This window comes from Cimex lectularius, unplaced genomic scaffold, assembly GCF_000648675.2.
Source record: "Cimex lectularius strain Harlan isolate CLEC.00 unplaced genomic scaffold, Clec_2.1 scaffold74, whole genome shotgun sequence".
Classification (NCBI taxonomy): Eukaryota; Metazoa; Arthropoda; class Insecta; order Hemiptera; family Cimicidae; genus Cimex; species Cimex lectularius.
In genome coordinates, this window is record NW_019392795.1 from 172,496 (window position 1) to 189,096 (window position 16,601).

Here is a 16,601-nt window from a genome sequence, read left to right on the forward strand (position 1 = left end):
TTCATTGTATGAATTGTTTAATATTTTTCAAAATGTGTGGTGCTTAGTGACCGTTAATCGATATTTATTTAGAAATCGTGAGATCTTTATTGAGATCATCGGCACTCTCGACACGACACGCAAGAATGGCACAATTACACAGAAGACAAACACTTTGAGCACTGAAGATGATCTCAATAAAGATCGATACGTTGGCACGATAAAGAAAATGTTTTTTAAAAAAGCAGCTAAAACTAAAACACAAGATTTGATGTCAATTTGAAACAAATATAATTTTTTTGTTACTTTTAGAGCAGGCGAACCTGATCGTCGCCTGCTCTCTTTCTTTGCTTTTCTTACCAAGTATTTCACGCTTTTTAATCCTAATAATTTTCCTGTTTCCCTAACCAGTGATCAATTCAATTAGAACGGTAACCAACTCTCTTTTCTTCTTTACCCTCTCTCCACCTCGTCAATTGTAGAAGACACAAATACACATAAAAGCAGAAATAAAATAAAAAATGATCGTCTGGTTAGGCTTCACACTATCTCAGAATTCTCGATATCCCTCGAGGTAATTGGGGATATGCTTTTTCATTCACGCTAATAAATTCCAGTCGCACCACAATTCATTCACACTACCTCTGAGTACTCGATAGCCTCGTGGTAATTGAGGGTTAAGCTCTTATATAAAGCTAATAAATTAAATTCGCACCACGATTCATTCACAGTACGCCAGTACTCTATATCCTCGTGGTAACAGGAGATAAGACCCACCATTCGAGGTAATAACTTACAGTCATACTACCCTCAGTACTCGATAACCCCTCTCTCTCTCTCTCTCTCTCTCTCTCTCTCTCTCTCTCTCTCTCTCTCTCTCTTCTTTTTCTCTCTCACACACTCTCCTATTGACTATTTTTCATTCACTCTCTCTCACACTCACTCATCTCTCACTTTCCCCTTTTTCTCTCTTACACTTTATCTCGCTCACTCTTTCCCTTCTTTTTCTCTCTCACACACTCTCCTGTTGACTATTTTTTACTCACTCTCTCTCATACTCACTCATCTTCTCTCACTCTCCCCTTGTTCTCTCTCACACTTTATCTCGTTCACTCTTTCCCTGTCCCTCAGTATCTCTATCTTTTTTCTTTTTCTCTTTCACTCACACTCCCTTTAATTTGTATTTAAGAAGCTTGAATCTTGTTAAAAAATTATTTACCAGGTTGAAATGTTTTATTTTTTAAAAATACTTGTTTATTGTATACAAGTTACTTCTAGATGTAAGACCAGAAATGGTCGCAGAAATCACAAAATCTGATCATATTAGGAGATATTAATACCTGTTTGATAAAATAACTTCAAAAAATTGGATTTGAAATAGAAATTTCAAAATTTAACCCATAAATAATATTAAAAAAAGGGTTTAATTTTTTCATTAGATCGTTCTCATTCTTGTCAATATTTTATGTCTTTTCTAGGTTTTCCTAATTTAAAAGTGATTTATCAAGCAAAAATGTTTGTTTTGGTGGAAATAATTTTTTAAAAATATTTGCTCTTGAAAGATGAGCCCATTATGTCGGACGGATAGGTTGCAGCACTAGGTCAGACCTAATGTTCATGCTTTACTCTATGACTTGGATTGGGACGCTCTGTGATATAGACTGTTATAGATATGTGTGTCAATTAACGTGAAAAAGAAAACAGATGCGGGCTTGAGTTTTCTTCAACTTGTGTTTTCGTTTTAAACGGATAATATTTAATGTTGACGTCCCATTGAGAGATATGTTGAACCAGACCAACCAAGCGGCCCTAGACGCCATCTACTCGGCTACCTATGTTGAAAATTACATCGACTGCGTCGAAAATCTCCCAGACGATATACAGAGATATTTGACCAGGATGCACGAACTCGACGTCAACTACAGAGGTATTTTTTAAAAATAATTTTACAACAATTTTGTATAAGAATTATTTAGGGTTGTACAAAAATACTGGACAATAATGGAAGCCTTTATTGTTTATGGCTTGTATATTTCATGACAGGCTTAATCCAATAGTGGTATAAACAAGAAGATGGTTTTCTCTTAGTGTCTGTTGAAATTTAGCAGATATGAATACAATTCTACCAACCTATTAATTTTTTTTCTGTAGAAAAATAACTATTGGATACTTAAGCTTAACAAAACTGTCTTTATATTGACAGTATGTCACCATATCACTGCTCATAAACTTGGCTTCATACCAAAAAATTGGGGATGAGTAAATCTCAACATTTGTAAAATCAGTGATACATTCACCAAAAGGCCCATCCAGGAAAAACAACAAATTGCCTCCAATTGTTAGCCATCTTTTTTTTAACCCTTTCACTCTCTTTCTTAGTCAGAATTTCTCATATTTTACAGGATTCCTTAAAGACCTTGATGTTTTCAAAGAGTCGTTAGAACGAGATGACCTGGAGATCGGAGCCCAAAGAAAGACCCTCTACAAGATGGAACAGGTTCTGATATCTCTGCAGGAGGTTGGAGATGAAAAGGTTGAGATTGTTCAGCACATCAATGACTTAATCGATAACAAGTACAGACAACTTGATCAGGATCTTAGAAATCTTGGTACTATTATACTCATACTTTTAATTTTGCCATAAACGAACTTGTATTTATTTATTCTTTTAAATAGATTTTTATAAGGAAGCTGAGTCATCGGAACAGCCAAAAGAGACGTCAAGGGATACTGTTCAGAATACAGGTAGTGGTAGCGGGACTGGGAGTAATAACACTAACAATAACAATAATGGTAATTCGGCTGAAAAGAGCAATGGAACCCATGGCGGAAATGAAAGAACTAGTAAAAGATCAAGGAGATCGAGGACGGAACCGGAAAATACAGAACCTGTTGAGACAAGAATGACAACCACAAAAAATGCGACCAGTGGAAACACGAATGCCAACAGTGGGAACAAAACTACAGCAACCAATTCAAAAAAGAAGAAGAGGAAATGCAGACAACGAGAAGAGAGTCCGCCGAAGGAAGAAGAGGTCGTGCACGAGATTGACGAACCGACATACTGTCTTTGTGATCAGATCTCTTATGGAGAGATGATCATGTGTGACAATGACCTATGTCCCATTGAATGGTTCCATTTTGTCTGTGTCTCTCTTGTGACCAAACCCAAAGGCAAATGGTTTTGCCCGCGCTGTCGCGGTGATCGCCCTAATGTCATGAAACCCAAGTCACAGTTCCTCAAAGAACTCGAGAGATACAATAAGGAAAAGGAAGAAAAGGCATAACCTCGAGTTAATGCGCTATTTGTACATAATTGATGCATTTTCCTTTGTAAAGTATGCTCCCCCTGTTAAAGATCTCTCTTACTTAATATAAGTTTTAAAACTATATTACTACTGATGGGGAACAATTGAGTTTTTGTTCTAATTCTGTAAAGTGTATATTTAAAACAAAATATTTTTTTCTATTAAAGAGTTTCTGTATTTAATTTAAATAAAACTTTTCAAAAACTTGTTTTATTACTTTATTTATTATTTATTACACCTACCAAGCTCAAACTGCCACTAGTGGTGTTAAATAACACAATTGGTATTTATTTGTTAAACAATAGTACTTCTTGTTAATATATTATCTTGATGAATGATTGATATAATATCTTAAGTTTTTATTCATTTAACCACACAACTATGAGGTATGCCATTTTTACCATTTATGCTTTGCATGCCAATTACATTATTTATTTTACTTAAATTTTTTAAACAAATGAAGGTTTTTAATATGATTAAATAAAAAAACATGAATGGAAATATGAAGACATTGTAGAAAGAAACAATTTTCACATAATTTTTTAACCCATTCAGCATGGTTAGTCACCATCTACTCTTTTCACTTTTAGATTCAAGTTCCTAGAAGCAGTGTATTGTTTCAGTCGTGATTTTTAGTGTTAGTGAGTCAACCCATTCAGGAAAGTCAGCATATTATGCTCTTCATTCCCCAAGTGAGGTACTGAGGGTGTGATATCACGTTCATCCCTACTTATAGTATATGTCTATCTCACTTTTATTTCCAAAATATCACACTTTATGATATCCTCGGGATGGGGTTAAAACAACCCCTTCCATTCACACTAATAAATTATATTCGTTCTAATTCCTTTGTATAATACCTAATACAGACAGAAGTCTGGTCACATTGATACTCCTCAGTGGAGGGTCAAACCTACTCTATTCTCAAAAAGAACTTACTTTTGCTCCCCAGGCATCACACCTCACCCCAGAACATCTATACTCCTCAGGACGGGGTTAAATAAGGGCTTTCTTTTACTCTAGATCTTAATTTAATTTTTAATATCATTTGATTTTATATTATGAAATAATACAAACTGGCTGGGTGGGTAGAAATAACATTTTTGAATGTATGCTGATTTTTTGAATGGCATAATGCCTTTTATAACTTTTATTTCAACACTATTTTTATTCAGGATGTTTGCAACATCAAAATGAAATTTCCTTTAAAAATACTGCATTATTACTAAGTAACAATGAATATGAAGTACAGAAATTGGTTGATTTTAAAAACAGCATACACTGAAATTTTTTTATTTTAACATTTTTTAATCACTATAACTTATTAATTTATCAGTTTACTTACAAAAATTTACACAATATCTTGTATAACGTTTTATTTAATGAATGTTAATCATTGGTCTTTTCTGTAGTTCAAAACTCCATGGAGGAATCTATAACAAGTAAGTAAAACTGATTAATTGCAAGTACATTATCAAGAAACAAGGACTTACCATTATTACGTTTGTTTTTCCATGTGGATTCGAGGTTCCTGAGGAATTCTTCAAAGACCTGCATTCCTTTATACATACTTGTCTTTTTGTAGTCTTTGACTTTCCTTTTGGTCCTATCTTCATTTTCACCGATCGATGCCTCTTTTGCGTCGAACTCTTGAATTTCATCAACTAAGGTACTTATGGTCGGAACGCTGTCTGGATTGAAAGAAAAGGCGTTGGCTGGATTGAATGGTATGCATACTTTCCCCGTCTTTGGGTGAATGCAGAATGGACTTTTGAGCAAATGGTTGGATCCCTTTGTGACGTTGATGTCCAGTCTTGGGTAAGCATATTGCAACATGATTTCGTCTATGAGATACTTACTTCTCCTTTTGATCTGGCCCTATTTTGAACAATGACAATCAAATGAACACAATAAGTGAATTAATATAAATTTACCTTCAAGAGCAGATCTTCGAATATGGCAACAAAAGCGTTCCACCTTTCTACAGAATTTGTAAGTTTTTCCCACTTGGGCTCTACTGCTGCACGCAAATTTTCATCCATCAAGCCTAACATTTTGTTCATTCCAGAACTGGTCCCTAACAGATCTTGGCCTTCGATGCAGACATTCATGAAATGCTGTTTGATTATTTTCAAAGCACGCCTTTAAAACAGACAAGTTTGATTTATCACAATCAATATCCCATGATAATTATGAAATGGTCAAGTTATTAACAACATAGTTTTATTTAATGAAATTTTTATGAAACTTAATGAGAATTTGAGTTAAATTTGAAAAAAACTTTACAAATATTCAAGATTTTACTCAAAACATCGTACAATAAAAGTTGTAGTTTATTACAGAAATTTCCACTCTAATTTTAATGAATTAGAGAACTTTTAAGCATTACGCAAATTATTTTATTATACAAAAAAAAAAATCTTACTTGACTGAAGGGTGAACTATTTCAGGAGGAATGTGAGCAACTTTACCAGTGTGATCTTCTCTTGACAAAAGTTGAAGATACTCTGCGATATCAGATCTTACTTTTGAGTCAAGCTTTCTGGCAGTGTCATCGCAGACCCAGCAATGGACACCTCTTCGGCCGGAGAAAACCCAGAGAATGTGTTTAAACCCAAAATCATCTATTAAGAAAATTTCATATAATTAACAAAGAACAAAAAAAAAAAACTATTGTCTACCTCTAAGTGAAGTGTCTAATATTTTAGTTGCTATAGACATAAGCTTCCAACACTTTGAACAAACATCAGCATATTTGCAGCACGTTCGCACACTGTCATAGTCAGTGATGTCAATGTCAAAAACAAGTTCCTTCTCTTCCACCTCAAATGTGCTCGTCATTCTTTTGAGACGGGGTCTTAAAACAAAAGAAAAAATCAAAATGTCTAATTGAAAAAACAGTTTAATCCGATGATGAATGACATTACTTTATATTATAGATTCCACCGATATCAATTTTTTCCGGACACTTCCTCTGCAATTCATGTTCAAAATCTTCTAACTTGTCAAAACTTTGGTACCTGATGTAGATATCTCCAGGTAGAGTGAAAGACATTTCTCTGTTAGCGAAAGCATTAGGATTAACTATAAAACAATGCAATTATTAATCAATTTCCCTTCTTTTTTTGTAGTTAGCATTGTTTATGACTGTAATAAAACTTGATTATACAAGTTGCTGAAATTTAATTCAATTCATTTTAACTTTTGTTAGTTGATTTTAACAATGGAGTCATATCAGCCTCATGCACTGTGAGGGCCGATGGGGTACTCAATATTAATGCCATAGGTCCTCTTACTAATAAAAACTGTGCAGCGAATTATATGCAATAAATAATTAATAGATACAATATTTATAGATTAAATATGGAGAAACACCGCCATTTCCCTTAAAAGTCAAAACAGGAGACCCTGCAACCTACTCTCATCATCAAAGACTGTTTTTATATTGACTGCCATGCGTACTCTCTCCCTATAAGGGGACAAGGCCCTCAAATGTGTGAGCACAATCTCTTCCTTTTCAATTCTTAGGGAGCCATTGTTCAATCGTGCTGTTGTTCTTGGACCATCCAGCGCACTGACACTGCCAACGCTGTAATATTGCATTCTTGACTACTTTAGCTTCAGTAGACCGGACTGTAGTGGTTTGAGCTGAGGGCTAGGCGTCCCAGCTTTTGCTGCCTCGTTGGTATGTTAATTGTCCTTCAGCCAGGCATGTCCATGTACCAAAACAACTGACATCGTTTTTCCTGATGATCCAGCACAGCAATAGCATACCTCTCTAGCAAGAGCACGACGAGAGGGTCCCCTAAGAATCAGCCACAGTAGCCGAAACTGCGCTCAAGGAGTCCATATAGACAAGTAGGCAGAGCCTCCTTCATCTTGAATCAACAAGCCAGATTGCATACAACTCCACCATGTACTTGGTATGCGTAAGCTAGTTCTAGACGCATAAAGATGTGGCAAAAACTGGCAAGCCCTGACCAGTTCTAGGAACACATGTTGGTTGAGATACTGTCTAGTACCACATGATCCTCCTAGACAAATACATCCTGGAGGATCCAGGTAGTTCATTATTATTATTATATTTATTTATTTATTTTTTTTAAGAAGGTTCACAACAGCAGAGGTCATATAAACCCTCAAGGTGCCGGTGTTTTGCAGCAGCCCTGCATTTGAACCCAGGACCTTTACCTTACAGTGATGAGCACTGTGTCAACACCTGAACCGTTGCGGCCACCGATGCCCCCCCCCCATTATTATTAATTGATATCAACATTCACAAAGGACAGAATATGAAAATCTGAATTTTTTTTTAACCAAAAAACCATAGATGAAAAGAATAATTAATGTGTTCAATGAGACCATTAAACAAATATGAATTAATTTAATAATTATAATTTATTTTACAATGCAATAGTAACAACGCATAATGAATCACATATTTAAATTAATACCTCTTACGACCTCCAAATAATCATAAATTAATACCAATGAACTTTCATACCCTTTGATCAATCCAATGCATCTCCCCGATAATTTTTATCCAAAAAACAACCTTTCGTGCCATAAAACAAGTTGAAAGTAATGTAAGTGGCACAGGCAATAATTTTATCCAGTAACACAAGCACTTAAGATACAATTAAATTTTGAAAATACAGTTTTTTTATTAGTATTTTTTTCCAAAAATGTTTCAAGTTATATAAATACATTGATATTTTAAATTGATATTTTTAATCTTTCTGGACCAATTTACGTCGATTTTATCATGTTTTCAATAGGATACGTACCTAAGGATAAAATAGTTAAAAACAAAAAAAGTCTAAAAATTTGGCGATACAGCATTTCTTTTTAGCAGGGTTGAATAGCCAACACATTTAAAGCCGTTTTAACAAGAATTAATTGACAGTCACTCAGAAAAGTTAATATTTTAATGGACTTTCTCCAGATATCTCCATACTATCTGTGGGATGATGTACCCGTAATATGGTCTGTCAAATATGTTCCAGCATTCGCCGTCTTTAATAACAAGTCTTCTGCCAATATTGAAGATGGTGAAATGCTGACATGTATAGATACATGACAGATCAAAATGATGAGTAACGACTAAATTGTCGTTTTATTATATTATATAAAAATATTTCCCACTACTTAAATCTTGTGCCAAGAGGAAATGTATTCTTAAATATAAATACTACAATTATTTTTTTTTCTGAATTATGAGTTCCACTTAGTAAATATTTAATTGTGGTACAGGTTTTGTATACTTCAACTTATTCACACAACAATAAATTTATTTGTAATTATGGATAAATTTATTGCAAACAATGAATATCAACTGAAAGAAAGAAAAAATTACGTTTATTGCAATTAATATATGATGTAAAAAATATAACAGAAACAGAATTTAGAGAAAAGAGGATTTTTTACAGTATAAAAGACACTATAAAAAAAATCATAATAAACAATTAATATAAATGAGAAATATACCTAATCCATAAGACAACCACCTATAATAAGGGCCATAAGGAAATAGGCGTTTGTAAAATACAGAGAGCAGCTCGGGAAGTTGGTCGGAAGAGAACGTGCTCATGCTTACAGAACGATGAAAACAAAAAATAAGTTATAAAACTCAACGACAAAACATAACAAAGAACTCCAAACAGAGGGGAACGAAAAATGACAAAAGCCAAAAGTGCAAAGGCGGGAAAAAATGACACGAGGTATCAGTGATAACCTTGACGTCATTGATGCTAAGTTACTTAATAAAATATCTGAAAATGTTGTTTTTTTAAACCTAGAATTAAACTAAATATCCAATATTTAATTGTTGTTACAGTATTCTTTTTTAAATAATACGAATAAACTATTTATAAGACAAATATATTTTGATTGTAGAAATTGTGATTATCACATAATAAACAATAAATTTAGTCAAATTAATTGGAATTATCTGTTTTCTTCAATTGGTGGTCAATTTTCTACTAGTATTTTCTTTAATGTTCTATATGACACTATTTTTAATTATGTACCTTTTAAACATTTATAAAATGCATAAGCCTTCGTACCATCAGACAAGTTCAAATATTTTTTCTTCTTCCTGGCAACATTTGCACACTGTACAGACTTTTTCTACTGATCTGGGTCTTCACATTTCTCTGGATTATGCCGTGCCCAATTATCAAACCTCAATCATTCCAGTCCTGTTCTAGGTTTAGCAGTTCTGCTGTTAAGAATCTATCATGGTCACATTTTAGTTAATTTTTTGCATCCTTCTGTCCTGGAATAAATTTCAATTTAACCTAAGAACTAACAAGGAAATAAAGCTCCGTCTCATAGATAGTACTTGATTTTTCCACAATAGCATCGTCACCAAAAGCATGTATCTGTTCCACTCTCGTTCAATGCGAATAATTACTTTATTTTCCAATAGCACAATAAATAAATAAAAAAGTACCTTGTTTACAGATAATGGGAGTCGTCCTCTTTATGACCTACTCCAATGTAAGAAATATTGGTTTATTGTGTAATTTTAGCTCTTCGTTAAGCTTAAGGCTTTTTACCTGATCCCAAAGCTTTAAGATTCTTGTGTATCCTTCAGGTGTGTCTTATCCTCTTCCAGTAGAATATCAACCTACATAGGCTACGCGCATTCAGATATGTTCTGCTTATTCTTCTTCAGCAGTATTACTATCATTCTTATCCTAGGTTTAACAGTTCTGCCGATAAATTTATTGTAGTTTTTTGTTGTAGCACATTAGTCTTAATCCAGGTCAGATGGTTTTGTTTTTGCAATTTGATATCCTACAAAAGGGTTCAGAGCCAATAAGAGTTCTCATAGAACTTTCCTTTGCCAATTTATCGATCTCTTCTTGCCCTCTTTCCTCAGCAAGGGCGATTTTGTAATTTTTGCCCATTTATTTCTGCCCCAGTTTTAATTCCCATGGCTCTAGACTTTACTACCGAGATGCTTAGTTGCTTTAGTGATAACTGGCTGTCCGAATAGACATATTATATCCTATAATTAATTAAGGTTTTTAGTTGAGATCCCGCTCGTGCCATTAACTTTTTTTCATCTCAACTAAAAACCTTAATTAATTGTAATGATTAATTGGTCAAGCGGACCACGAAATTAGTGAATTTAAAGAATTAATATGAAATACACTTCAGTAAAGCTCTCCGTGGCCATTTCAATTGTCGAGAATCCAAACCGATTACACGACATTTGAAAAATGGCAAAAAGGAGGGAAAACTCAGGTGTATCTAGCCGAAGATTGTGGGTTCGAATCCCGCTCGTGCCATTAACTTTTTTTCATCTCAACTAAAAATCTTAATTAATTGTAATGATTTAATTGGTCAAGCGGACCACGAAATTAGGGAATTATATCCTATACTCAAGTCTAACACCAAGGATATACACAGGTCTGTCCTCGGGTCCATTTTCTAACATCTAAACCCAATTTGTTACAAGATGTAAAAAAATAAATAAATAAATAAAACGAGTCACAATTTACAGGTTTAATATTTGAAAATGTACATTGTTTGAAAACCTATATCAGATGATACAAGTTTACTATTTTCACATCTTTCTACATGATGAATAAAAATTGTAAGCGGAATATAACAAAGGTGTTCTATGTGTAAAGCACATTATACTTCTTTTCGGTAACTACGCATGCTACTGATCAGATAGAGAGGAACAGCGAAAAAGCCCACGCCCATGACAGCCATATAAGCAACTTTGACCTAAAAAAAAAAAAAAAAATCAAATGAAATATTTAAATTAGATTATTATTTACTTATTTGCTTTATATATTTTTTTAACTATGTACAAAGGTAAAGGCATGCCATTGGTTATGGAAATCGTTGTGGGTGAAATATTTAAATTATTATAGATGCTTTATAAACAAAGCATGGAAATTTTTAAGACTATTTTGGGCTGGAATTGGAATTGTTTTTAAAATTAAAAAAAAATGTCTGGCTGACATTTTGTTGTCAGTGCTGATAAAGCTTAATATTATTGGAGTTATGAAGAGAGAAGTTGAGTTCCAATCTCACAGCTAACATTCAATACTGGAAGTACTTACAGGCAATGGAATTCGGACCTGAGGACGGCCAGATACGACGGTCCTCACTTGGTTCATTCCGCATCCTTGCCTCGTCAAAGTTAAAACTTTGGTGGCGACGTTCATTTTTGTGTAACGTGTAATGTGAAGTCTAAAATTGAAAACGAAACTATTAAAATTCAAGTGAGTGAACGATAAAAAATAAAGATCAGTTAGTACCTGAGGCCTGAGGGAAACCTTCTGTGAGAAAAATCCATATGCCTTCATGATGAAAGGCGTAGAACAGATAATTTTTTTCATCCTTGGTATATTTGGTGTGTAAAGTTACATTGTTTTAACAGTTGTTGTCAATAATATACTATGTTTTTATGATTACACAAATGTTATACATGGTTAAAAATTTGAAATATTCGATGTAAGTTGATCTTCGATAGAGTCGATTTGTCAACTAAGAAACCGTTGCGTTCAACCTGTATAAGCGCGTTACGACTGAGTACTGAGCATTGGCATTTTGGTGTTAAGTTCTGCAAGACGTAGACTGTAATACTTCCAAACAATTTACTTGTTCATCCGTTAAAAGCTATTCGAGACACAATATCACAACGACTATTTATATTTAATAACTGAGGAATGGCACAATTCAACTTTATAAATGAACTTAATAGTGCTTTGAGGATGGATGATCCTATTACTAAAGGCCCTCTACCCAGATGGCAAAGGAAAGTTCTGGAAGGAAGTTCAAGGTATTTTTTATTTTTCCTTAAAATCTTTACTTTTTGTATACTTACAAAATTGGTTTAATTTGTTTTGTGTTATTTTGCAGCAACAACAGCACAATCAATTCAAGTATGAACAAGTCTAAGAGCAAAACTCCAAACAAATTGGACATGAAGAAGACCCCTTCAAAAACTCCTAAACCTTCTCCTGGTATGTAAGATTGGTCATTAGTGACAAGCTAAATCGTTATTACTGACAATAATAACTATTGCCTATTGTTACAAATATTGGGTTGTCCGGAATATAATGCTGGTATTCTTGTTTTCTTTCAAGTACCTCAATTGATAGATTGTTATTTTGTATGAGTGTCAACACTTTTTAATCCTCTTCCAACCAAGTGTTTACCTTAGTAGCATTTTGTTATTTTGGAATATGTAAAGATCTCTTTACTAAGATGTCTATGCTTGATTTTCGTGTTATTTCATTTTACAAGTTTAAACTCAGTCGGACAGTGCCCAAATGGCTAGAAACGTTAGTGAAGTCTGTGGCGATGGCAGTGTAGGTGAGAGCACATGTGTGTTCAGGGATGGTTTAAATAATTTTAAAAGGGAGGCTTTAGCCATGGAGACAAAGAATGTCAAGGAAGGATTTAACCCTAGATGATGTTCTGTGAGCTTTAGTTGAAGAAAATCTTTCAGTCAATTGGAAAAATGAAAAAGCTTGAAAGTTCGGTTCCTCATGCATTAAACGAGTGGCAGAAAAAAAAATTGTTATGAAGTTTATGCAACACTTCTTTGCCTAGACAGAAACGAACCTTTTCTGGATAATAGTGTTACCTGTGTTGAAAAGTGGATTCTCTCCAATAACAGCAGACATTCTGGATAGTGGTTTGACAAAGGTGAAGCATCACCAAATTTTCCAAAGCACCCAATTAATCAAACAAAGGTGATGGTGTCTCTGATTAGCTTCATTTGGGCTGATTTACTATGGCTTGTTTGAATCCTGGTGAAACAATGCCGAAATGTATTGATCTCAAATTGAAATGCACCAGAAATTGGTATTGAAGCTTTGGCCAATTGGAAAAGGCTGATTCTGTTACACGACAATGCTCAGCCCATGTGACAACCCAAAAACTGTTTGATCTTGGTTATGAGGTTCTGCCTCACCTCCCTATTCTCCAGACCTCTCACCTGCCGAGTACCATTTTTTAAATCACCTGGGCAACATTTTACAACATAAAAAATTTATTGATCAGTAATCATAAGAATTTTACTGAATTTGTTAATAATGACTGAAAATTCTATTCAAAGGGTACGGAAAAGTTGCCATCATGTTGGGAAAAAAGTATTCAGAGTGATGGAGGGTATTTTAATTAATGAAAAATGTTTCAAAAATCAACTTTGGCATCTCATCTTTAGTGTAATTCACAGATTTTGGGTCACAGATGATAGATTTTTGAAAAACTAAAGTTTGTATAACAAGGAAGTAATAATATTCATGGCTATTTGTAAATTTCCAAATCAAACTATATCTTTAGTGTAGTACTTCCAATTTTATGGAACTCCATTATGAATTTGTAGTAAAGTACTGTGATTCCTTAATTAACTTGCATACACGCATAAAAAGAAATAAAAACAATAATATATTCTCAATTAGAATAACTTATGTTCTTTGTTGTAAGGGTTTGGATGAAATTTTGTTTTAATAAGATTTATTTTATTTTAGCTAGAGGGAAATCCCCCTGTGGTGGAGATAGATTTATTCCTAACCGGTCTGCAACTGATTTTAACATGGGTCATTTTAAAGTAATTCACTTTTACTCATTTATATCAAACAAGTATTGCCATTAACATAAAATCTTTTTATAGTTGACATTGGATGACAATGATGAAGCTGAGAACGAGCTGAAATCACCAAATAAACTTGAACAGGAGCGAATAATGAAAGAGAATTTGCATGGAGGCCACGATCCTTCCAAAACCCGCATACTCGCTTTCCAAAAGAAAGCACCGCTCCCTGCTGATGGCCACCAAAATCACTTAAAAGTTGTTTATTCTCAGTCAAAAACACCTTCATCCAAATCAACATCACGCTACATACCTCAAGCTCCAGACCGTATTCTAGATGCTCCAGAGATAGTAGATGATTATTGTAAGAGTTATTTCATTATGTTACATTCACAAAGTGTGTTAGTAATAGAACTTTTACAAATGTTAATAGATGTTTTTAAATTACAGATTTAAATTTAATTGATTGGAGCCAGAGAAACAATATTTTGGCTGTAGCCTTGTCAAATAGTGTCTATCTTTGGAATGCAGCGACTGGTACGATCAACCATCTTGTAGAACTCGAAGGCTCTGATTATGTCTGTTCTCTGAGTTGGGTCAAGGAATCCGATATGCTGGCCATTGGCACAAGCCTCGGCGACATCCAGGTGTGGGACGCAGCACAGAGTAAACGACTGAGAGTGATGGATGGCCACAGTGCTCGTGTAGCTTCTCTTTCATGGAATTCCTACATACTGAGCAGTGGATGCCGCTCCGGCATCATTGTTCATCATGACGTGCGGCAGAGAAACCACAATGTGGCACAGATAAATGCTCACTCTCAAGAGGTAATATATATTTGCAAAATCATTCATACTAAGAAATTTGTTAATTTTGTGAATATAATAGCTTATTTTTTTTTTTTTTTTTTTTTTTTTTTAATGTTTAGGTCTGTGGACTTAAGTGGTCTCCTGATGGTAAATACCTTGCAAGTGGAGGTAATGATAACGTTCTCAATATTTGGCAGTCTGTCCAGGATGACTTTTATTCTCAAGCAAACCCTCTTCATTCCTTCCGGTAGATACATATTTGTTTTTAATATATCACAGTTGATATATATTTTTCCCATTTTTAGGCTTCATCAAGCTGCTGTAAAGGCATTAGCTTGGTGCCCCTGGCAAGCGGGGCTTTTGGCAAGTGGTGGTGGTACAGCTGACAGGCATATAAGACTTTGGAACTGTAACACCGGTGTCAACACACTTTCAATAGACACAAAATCTCAAGTATGTATTAATGAACTAAAATAAGCAGTAATTTGCTTATAAATACGCTGTCATGGTTTATAAAGGTGTATGAAAAATTTAGATAAGCTCATCTTATTCAATGGTTATTGCTATCTAAGGCTTTTTTCAAATAAGGCGGTTAATTGATTCAACTAGTTGAACAGGTGGGTGTCAAGGAGTGTAGCCCTGAAACAGTTGGGATATACCTGAACCACTTCATATGCAGTCAACTCACCCTCTCAGGAGGATGCCGTTTGTAGTGGACACTTGTAGTTACCACATTACTGTTAGATACTACCACTTATGGAATGTTCTCGCCCTCCACTCTGCAGCCAATCAGAGTAGAGCCCTTCCAAATATAAGCAGGAGCACTGCTCCACTGAAACCAGACTAATCGACACGACGAGGTCCCACTTGTACCTCAAGACTTGTCAGGCTGACGAGATCTCATCCATCACTAATCAACAACGACAGCAGACTCGTCAACCTGACGAGCTCTCACAAATCATTAATGGAACATCGTCGATGACAAGCGAGAGTACTCGCAACGTTAGCTTGATTCTCGCCTTCTAAAGACAGCCGACTTGGCTATAAACGCCAACTTCTGCTCTCGGCTAAATGCTGCACTCCAGTACCGTCGGCCTCTGTGGAGTCAACCAACTCACGGCCTCCGGACCTCAGCCAATGGTTGTGGGTTCAATTCCCACTGACACCTCTGGCCTTTTTTCACGACCCCCCCCCCCAATATGCACACACAAATTATCATCCCCTTGGCTAATATGCATCAATCGTAAGGCCATAACCTCTTAGCATCATGTTAGGAAGAGTTGATTCCACAAAAATCAACACCAAACAAACAAAAACTAGCAGTCAACTAGTTGAAAAGCAACCAGGCCAACTTCGTGAAATTTTAACTAAAAACCACCTTGTCTGAAACAAGCCTATGAGGCGCTCTGCAAATTATGCATTGCGGAGAAGAAAGATTTCAATTAAAATTCTATTGTTTAGAGATTTTTTTTTTTTCAGGTTTGTGGGCTTTTGTGGTCTCCAACTTTCAAAGAAATCATCTCAGGTCACGGGTATGCCAACAACGAGCTGATCATCTGGAAGTATCCTTCAATGACAAAAGTGGCAGAGCTCACAGGACACACGGCCAGAGTCCTTCACCTAGCCATGTCCCCTGACGGGACCACCGTTTTGTCGGCAGGAGCCGACGAAACCCTCCGGCTATGGAAATGTTTTGCCTCTGACCCAAAACAAAAGAAAGAGCTCACAGATTCAAAATTGCTGGGAAACAGCATTTTCAAGAGGGGCATACGATAATGCAAATAAAAAAGTTATTCCTAAAAATATTTATTTATTCATTTTTGAAAAACACTTTTTAAAATCCAATTTTTTAATTGAAAATAAATGTTAATTTCTTATCCTTGGACTCGACACATTTTGACATTTTATAGTTTGCTGTTTGTATTTTATTGAAATAAT

The 16,601-nt window shown here is 34.9% G+C and overlaps 3 protein-coding genes across 3 annotated transcripts; 2 read left to right on the forward strand and 1 right to left on the reverse strand.

Moving 5' to 3' along the window:
* The first annotated feature begins 1,601 nt into the window (after positions 1-1,601).
* On the forward strand, positions 1,602-3,441 carry LOC106667563 (inhibitor of growth protein 1). Its single transcript, XM_014395595.2, has 3 exons — positions 1,602-1,906; positions 2,382-2,588; positions 2,656-3,441. Exons 1-3 carry the CDS (start codon positions 1,762-1,764, stop codon positions 3,264-3,266), a joined length of 963 nt encoding a protein of 320 aa, XP_014251081.1. The 5' UTR covers positions 1,602-1,761; the 3' UTR covers positions 3,267-3,441.
* A 1,207-nt stretch (positions 3,442-4,648) lies between these two features.
* Positions 4,649-8,971, reverse strand: LOC106667648 (DNA primase small subunit). The gene is made up of 7 exons (XM_014395725.2): positions 8,775-8,971; positions 6,215-6,371; positions 5,969-6,144; positions 5,713-5,911; positions 5,222-5,429; positions 4,781-5,165; positions 4,649-4,720 (listed from the first exon to the last, which is right to left on the reverse strand). The coding sequence occupies exons 1-7, from the start codon at positions 8,875-8,877 to the stop codon at positions 4,701-4,703; spliced, it is 1,248 nt and encodes a 415-aa protein (XP_014251211.1). The 5' UTR covers positions 8,878-8,971; the 3' UTR covers positions 4,649-4,700.
* Positions 8,972-11,633: 2,662 nt separating this feature from the next.
* LOC106667638 (cell division cycle protein 20 homolog) lies at positions 11,634-16,468 on the forward strand. The gene is made up of 8 exons (XM_014395712.1): positions 11,634-12,093; positions 12,174-12,277; positions 13,793-13,872; positions 13,936-14,218; positions 14,305-14,681; positions 14,783-14,910; positions 14,969-15,116; positions 16,143-16,468. The coding sequence occupies exons 1-8, from the start codon at positions 11,981-11,983 to the stop codon at positions 16,437-16,439; spliced, it is 1,530 nt and encodes a 509-aa protein (XP_014251198.1). The 5' UTR covers positions 11,634-11,980; the 3' UTR covers positions 16,440-16,468.
* Positions 16,469-16,601: the final 133 nt, after the last annotated feature.